The 8,181-nt window shown below is 42.9% G+C and overlaps 1 protein-coding gene across 1 annotated transcript; it reads left to right on the forward strand.

Moving 5' to 3' along the window:
- The first annotated feature begins 7,119 nt into the window (after nucleotides 1-7,119).
- On the forward strand, nucleotides 7,120-7,866 carry LOC142174556 (uncharacterized). Its single transcript, XM_075240376.1, has 3 exons — nucleotides 7,120-7,164; nucleotides 7,246-7,564; nucleotides 7,802-7,866. Exons 1-3 carry the CDS (start codon nucleotides 7,120-7,122, stop codon nucleotides 7,864-7,866), a joined length of 429 nt encoding a protein of 142 aa, XP_075096477.1.
- The last annotated feature ends 315 nt before the right edge of the window (nucleotides 7,867-8,181 follow it).

An 8,181-nucleotide genomic window follows, 5' to 3' on the forward strand; every position in this document is an offset into this window, starting at 1 on the left:
GGGCTCTTCTATGCCGAGTGCATCTGCTAGTCACTCTGATGTAAGGGGTTCCCTTCAGTCCCCTTCTCCAACACCTGGGAGTTGTTATGAGTGTGGTGAGATGGGTCATATGTGGAGGCAGAGCCCTTGTCGTCTTGCGAGTTCATCTCAGTAGAAGGGTCAGTCATCGGCTTCAGAGCCAGTTACTTCACAACCACCTGCCCAACCAGCTAGGGGTGGATGTCAGTCAGCTAGGGGTCGCCCTAGAGGGGGAGGTCGATAAGGGGGTGGTTAGGCTCGTTTCTATGCACTTCCAGGCAGACCCGATGCTATTGCTTCAGATGCTGTCATTACAGGTATTGTTTCAGTCTGCCACAGAGATGCCTCTGTATTATTTGATCCCGGTTCCACCTTTTCTTATTGTCATCATACTTTGCTCTTTATTTGGGTACGCCCCGTGAGTTTCTTGCTTCACCTGTTCATGTATTTACCCCGATGGGCGATACTGTTATTGTAAGCCATGTGTACCGGTCGTGTATGGTGACTATTGGGGGTATGGAGACCCGTGTGGATCTTTTATTATTGTGTATGGTGGATTTAGATGTCATCATGGGCATGGATTGTCTATCTCTGTGTCGTGCTATTCTGGACCATCATGCTAAGACAGTCACATTGGCTATACCGGGTGTGCCACGGATTGAGTGGCGAGGCGTGACTGATTATGTTCCCAGTAGAGTGATATCATTCTTGAAAGCCCAGCATATGGTTGGGAAGGGTTGTCTTTCGTATCTAGACTTCGTGAGGGATGTCGGTATTGATACTCCTAGTATTGATTCTGTTCTAGTTGTGAGGGATTTTCCCGATGTGTTTCCTGCAGACCTGCCGGGTATGCCACCAGACAGGGATATTTATTTTTGTATTGACCTGGTGCCGGGCACTCAGCCCATTTCTATTCCGCTGTATCGTATGACACCATCGGAGTTGAATGAATTAAAATAACAGCTTCAGGAACTCCGTGATAAAGGGTTCATTCGGCCTAGTGTGTCACCTTGGGGTGCCGGTTCTATTCGTGAAGAAGAAGGATGGCACCATGAGAATGTGCATTGATTATAGTCAATTGAACAAAGTAACAATTAAGAACAAGTATCATTTGCCTCGTATTGATGATTTATTTGACCAGCTTCAGGGAGCGAGAGTGTTCTCCAAGATTGATCTCCGCTCAGGTTACTCACCAGTTGAAGATCATGGACTCGGATATTCTTAAGACATCTTTCAGGACCCGATATGGTCATTATAAGTTCTTGGTGATGTCTTTTGGGCTGACCAATGCCCCAACACCATTCATGCATTTGATGAACAACGTGTTCCAGACTTATCTCGACTCATTTGTCATAGTCTTCATTGATGATATTCTGGTGTATTCGCGTAGTCAGGAGGAGCACGCAGAGCATTTGAGAGTTGTGTTGCAGAGGTTGAGGGAGGAGAAACTTTATGCAAAATTCTCCAAGTGTGAGTTTTGGCTCAGTTCAGTGGCTTTCTTGGGGCACGTGGTGTCCAGTGAGGGTATTCAGGTTGATCCGAAGAAGATAAAGGCGGTTCAGAGTTAGCCCAGGCCGTCCTCAACCACAGAGATTTGCAGCTTTCTTGGGTTGGCAGGCTATTATCGCCGGTTTGTTCAAGGATTCTCATCTATCGCATCCACCTTGACCAAGTTGACTCAAAAGGGTGCTTCATTTGTATGGTCGGACGAGTGTGAGGAGAGCTTTTAGAAGCTCAAGATAGCCTTGACCACAACTCCATTATTGGTTTTGCCATCAACTTCAGGTTCATATACCGTGTATTGTGATGCTTCAAGAGTTGAGATTGGTTGTGTATTGATGCATGAGGGTAGAGTTATTACTTATGCTTCTCTTCAGTTGAAGCCCCATGAGAAGAACTACCCCGTTCATGATTTGGAGTTGGTTGCCATAGTTCACGCCTTGAAGATTTGGAGGCATTACTTGTATGGCTTATCTTGTGAGGTGTTCAATGATCATCGCAGTCTTCAGCATTTGTTCAAGCAAAAGGATCTTAATTTGAGGCAACAGAGATGGTTGGAGTTGCTTAAGGATTATGATATCACTATATTGTACCATCCAGGAAAGGCCAATGTAGTGGCCGATGCTTTGAGCCAAAAGGCAGTGAGTATGGGGAGTTTGGCATATATTCTAGTTGGGGTGAGACCTCTTGCAGTTGATGTTCAGGCCTTGGCCAATCGGTTCGTGAGATTAGATGTTTCGGAGCCCAGTCGGGTATTGGCTTGTGTGGTTTCTCGATCTTCCTTATATGATTGCATCAAAGAGCGCCAGTATGATGATCCACATTTGCTTGTCCTTAAGGACAGAGTTCAACACGATGATGCTAGAGATGTGACCATTGGTGATGATAGGTTGTTGAGGATGCAGGGCCAAATTTGTGTGCCCAATGTGGATGGGCTTCGAGAGTTGATTCTGGAGGAGGCCCATAGCTCGCGGTATTCCATTCATCCGGGTGCCGCGAAGATGTATCAGGATTTGAGGCAACACTATTGGTGGAGAAGAATGAAGAAAGACATTGTGGGATTTGTAGCTCGGTGTCTCAATTGTCAGCAGGTGAAATATGAGCATTAGAGACCGGGTGGCTTGCTTCAACAGATGGATATTCCCGAATGGAAGTGGGAGAGGATCACTATGGACTTTGTTGTTGGACTTCCACGGACTTTGAGAAAGTTCGATGCTATTTGGGTGATTGTGGATCGGCTGACCAAGTTTGTGCACTTCATTCCTGTGTGTACTACCTATTCTTCAGAGCAGTTGGCAGAGATCTATATCCGGGAGATTGTTCGGTTGTATGGTGTCCCAGTTTCCATCATTTCAGATAGGGGCACTCAGTTTACATCGCAATTTTGGAGGTCTATGCAGTAAGAATTGGGTACTCAAGTTGAGTTGAGCACAACGTTTCACCCTCAAACGGATGGGCAGTCCGAGCGCACTATTTAGATATTGGAGGACATGTTGCGTGCTTGTGTCATTGATTTCGAAGGGTCATGGGATCAGTTTCTACCACTTGCAGAGTTTGCCTATAACAACAACTACCAGTCGAGTATTCAGATGGATTCATATGAGGCTTTGTATGGGAGGCAGTGTAGATCTCCAGTTGGTTGGTTCGAGCCCGGTGAGGCTAGGCTATTGGGGACAAACTTGGTGCAGGATGCCTTAGAAAAGGTGAAGGTGATTCAGGAGAGGCTTCGTACAGCGCAGTCGAGGCAAAAGAGTTATACTGACAGGAAGGTTCGAGTGCGTCCTACATGGTTGGTGAAACGGTTCTGTTGAAGGTTTCGCCAATGAAGGGTGTTATGAGATTTGGGAAGAAAGGGAAATTGAGTCCGCGGTTTATTGGGCCTTTTGAGGTGCTTCGGAGTTGGGGAGGTGGCTTATGAGCTTGCTTTGCCACCCAGCTTGTCGAGTGTGCATACGGTATTTCATGTTTCTATGCTCCGGAAGTATATTGGGGATCCGTCTCATGTTTTGGATTTCAACACGGTTCAGTTGGATGATGATTTGACCTATGATGTGGAGCCAGTAGCTATTTTGGGTCGTCAGGTTTGGAAGTTGAGGTCAAAAGATATAGCTTCAGTGAAGGTGCAGTGGAGAGGTTGACCCGTGGAGGAGGCTATCTGGGAGATCGAGCGGGAGATGCAGAGCAAATATCCTCACCTATTCGAGGCTTCAGGTATGTTTCTTGACTCGTTCGAGGATGAACGTTTGTTTAAGTTTTGGAGGATGTGACGACCCGGCTAGTCGTCTCATGAGTTACCACTCCGTTTGCCCCATTTCTACTTCTTTATGCTTCGTTATGCGTGTTTTGTGGTATCGGGTTGGTCGGATCGAATCCGGAATGATTTTGGTAAGGTTTGAGACACTTAGTCTCTTTTAAGGAAGTTTAAGTTAGAAAGTCAATCAGATGTTGACTTATGTGTTAGAGGGCTCAGATGTGAGTTCCGTTGGTTCGGTTAGCTTCGGAAGGTGATTTGTGACTTAGGAGTGTGATCAGAATGGGTTTTGGAGGTTCAGAATAGAATTAGGCTTGAATTGGCAAAGTTGATATTTTGGCGATTTCCAGTTGGTGGGCAAGATTTTGATATAGGGGTCGGAATGGAATTCCGAGAGTTGCAGTAGCTTCGTTGGGTCTTTTGGGATGTGTTTGCAAATTTTCAGGTCATTCGGACGTGGTTTGGTTGGGTTTTTGATAAAAAGTGGAATTTGGAAGATTTTAGAAAGTTTGGCTTGAATCCGATGTGTTTTGGGTAATTTGAAGTTGTTTGAGGTGTTTTGAAGATTGGAACAAGTTTGAATAAGGGTTTAGGATATGTTGGTGCCTTTGGTAGGGGTCTCGGAGGCCCCGGGTGAGTTTTGGGTGGTCAATCGGATCATTTTGGAGTTTAGAAAAATGCAGAAGTTGTAGGTCAGCTGTTGCAGGTTTTTACTCTTCGCGTTCGTGAAGAGTCAGAGGATGTCAATGGAATTTTGGCCTTCGCGTTCGCGAGAAGGGCTGGAAAATGATGCATCACGTTCGTGTGAAGGGCTTCGCATTCACGTAGAGGATTTGGGTCAGCTGGGTTTGAGGTCAAGTTGTTCATCGCGTTCGTGGGAGGGGGAGCGCGTTCACGAAGGTTCATCTGGGTAAAGCATCGCGTTTTCGAGGGCTTGGTCGCGATCGCGTATGAGAAAAATTGGTCCAAGTAAATTTGTGCTTCGCGAATGTGAGGGTTTGACCGCGTTCGCGAAGAAGGAATAAATGCCTGGGCAGAATGTTTTTAAGCTCGTCTTGTCCGCGATTTTGGGGCTTATTTCCTCCATAGTTGGTCGTTTTTAGAGATTTTTGAAGGAGATTGAAGAGGGATTCAAGGGGAAACGTTTGGAGGTAAGAATTTTGGACTAAAAAACTCGTTTATTATGTGAATTCCACCTAGAAAATCATGGAACTTAAATTGAAAAATTAGGGCTTGGAAATTTGGACTTTTGATTAGGGATTTGGAGGACCATTTTGGGGTCGGATTTGAGAAACTTTTGATATATATGAACTCGTGGGAAGATAAAGAATCTATTGGTGTAAAAATTATTGAATTCCAAGATGTGGGCCTGGGGGTTGGGTTTTGGTAATTTCGGGATTTGTGCCATTTACTGATTGTTTTCGCTTGGGCTTCGTTCCCTTAGCATATTTTGACGTCCTCGTTCTGATTTTGGATAGATTCGACGCGAGTGGAGACCGATTCGAGGGGCAAAGGCGTCGCGAGCTAGAGATTTAGTCGGTTCGAGGTGAGTAATGATTGTAAATGATGTTCCGAGGGTTTGAAACCCCGGATTTGCACATCGTAGTGCTATAATGAGGTGAGACACATGCTTGATGACGAGCGTGGGGTCGTGCACTATTGGGGATTGTGACTTGATCCATCCCGATTGATGGTTTTATCGCGTCTTTGACTGAAATCTATTTGATATCATCATTATTTTGGCTGAATGCCATATTTGGGTTCGTGCCAACTATTTGAACCCTTCGGGGATTTTTACTAGTATTTCCTCACTGTTTTGACTTTATACTTGAACTCAGTCATGTTATTTTCCACTGTTTTCATACTCAGCCAAGTTTACTCAGTTTTATTACTTAAATGATATTTTAAATGATGTGTGGGCTGAGAAATACTGTTTTACTATTACCCGAATGGCTTGTGAGGATTTTGACTGAGTAAGGCCGAGGGCCTATGTTGTGAGGAAACATTTGATATTGATTATGAGGTCGAGGGCCTGAAATATGTACGCCACGAGGTAACTTGATTGATATGAGGCCGAGGGCCTAGTGATGATGCCACGAGGTGGCTTTATATTGCACTTGGGCCGTAAGGGGCCCCTCCAGGAGTCTGTACACCCCCAGTGAGCGTGGGTACCCATTGTGATGTAAGATTGAGCCCGAGGGGCTGGTATTGTTCTATGTGATTGCCCGAGGGGTTAGTACTGTTCTAAGATATTGCCCGATGGGCGAATTTGTTGATACTGTACCCGCGAGGCGAACCTTTATGTGTTTACTTTTCATAATTGACTGTCGATTACCTGTTTAATTATTGAAAAGGCTTTTCATGAAGTAGATTTTAAGTTAAAGGATTTTACCTATCTTTCATTGGTTTACTGTTTTAAATGGTTTCACTACTTCATTATAGCATGCTTTTGTGCCTTACGTGATTTCCTGCTTTCAGTCTTTATTTACATTTGTTACTCACTGAATTAGAGTACTCACTTTACTCCCTGCACCCCGTGTGTAGATTCAGGCATTGCTGATCCTTCCAGTGCGAGTTGAGGGCTCCTGGCAAACATTCAGAGTTCACGAGGTAGTTGCTTGGCGTCCGCAGTATCGTGTTTCTCCCTCTTTGTCATTTCTATATTTTTTCCAGACATTTGTACTAGTTATAGACTTATCAGACTTGTAGTAGGATTTATAACTGCTCATGACTAGTGACACCCCGGTTTCGGGCTATGTTGGGGTTATTTTCCGCAAATTATATTTTTAACTGCTTAAACCGTGGTTTAATTGATTATCCTTATTACTGTTTTCTTAATGTTTAACTGCTTAAAGATTGAACTGGGAGTAGTTGGCTGGCCTTGTCTTCACGAGAGGTGCCATCACGACCGGGTCCGGGTTAGGGTCGTGACAAAAAGAATTATTTAATTTTACACTATACGCCTGGTCTACCCGGGGAGTATAAAATTTAATAAGTTCTTTGCTATCATGATGGTTGAATTCAACTATGCCAATAGGATCGACCTGACTACCAGGGGACTATTTGACATAGAGCTATTTAAGAAAATTGTATGAGGATACAATTGGTAAGAGTACTTACCTTTAAAATATATGTGAGAAACGACTTGACTTCTAAGAGGTTCATACATATTGTTAAAGGATTCCTTTACTCCACTAACAGAAATAAAGATTTCGTAAACTATAATGAGGGAAAATAGTTTAAAATAATTAGTGAAAATATCATTTAGATAAAAGTCCATGTCTTTATGATATATGCAAATATGTTATTGTATTATTGCCATTTCTTTTCTATATTTTAGATTTCTCAATATGTCTGCTATATCGCTGCGTGGAATACTTGAGACCAACAAGTTGGTAGGACCAAACTTTGATGATTGGTACAGAAATTTGAGAATTATTCTCATGCATGAAAAGCTTATTGATGTGATCGATAAGCCTGCCAAGGAAGTCCCAGATGAGGATGATGATGATGCTACCAAGATTTATCAGAAATACTTGGAAGAATGTCTTACTACCAAATGCATCATTCTCGCTTCTATGAATTCTAAACTACAGAGGAAACATCAGGATATGGATCCAACTACAATCATTGAATATCTTAAGAAGATGTTTGGTACACGAAGCATGACAACTAGATACCAACTATCTAAAGCTTTATTTGGATCCAAATTGACTGGAAACTCTCCAGTTGGACCCTATGTCAATCATATGATTGATCTTATTGAAGAACTTGAGAAGTTGGGGTGCAAACTGGGTAAAGAGCTTTCTCAAGATTTGATCTTTCAGTCACTATCAGAATCCTTTTCACAATTTATTAATTTCAATATGAATAAAATAGATTGTGATATTCATGACATGCGGTCTCATAATTGAAAGAATCATTGATAATATGGTTGAAGATGAATTTTCAATCCATGATTATTCTGAAGAAATCAGGGATGATATGCAAGATTATTACTTCTTTGAGTAAAACGAATTGTTATATGTGCAGAATGGACCCTTCGTGGGCCAGAGGCAGAGGTAGAGGAAAAGGAGGAAGATTATCCTCCTCCTTAGGAAGGACAAGGGTATAAACAACATCCTCTCTATTTTTTTAACTAGAGTCATGCCTAAGTTATCAACTCCCTTGTCACTGGCTATAACATTAATAACCGAGGCTTTTTCTTCAGTGGATAAATAGTTATCCCACCAGCCACGAAGTTGGACAGTAAAGCCTGCAATAATCATTTTGCAAATAGTTCTATATGTATTTTTAATACTTTTACACATAGTTTCGTACATAAGCATTCTATGTACAGGAATAGTTAACTGTCTATCAGTTAAACCATCAAGATTCCATTCATAAATTTCGGAACCGCTGTAAGACGTATT

This window comes from Nicotiana tabacum, chromosome 20, assembly GCF_000715075.1.
Source record: "Nicotiana tabacum cultivar K326 chromosome 20, ASM71507v2, whole genome shotgun sequence".
NCBI classification, from domain to species: Eukaryota; Viridiplantae; Streptophyta; class Magnoliopsida; order Solanales; family Solanaceae; genus Nicotiana; species Nicotiana tabacum.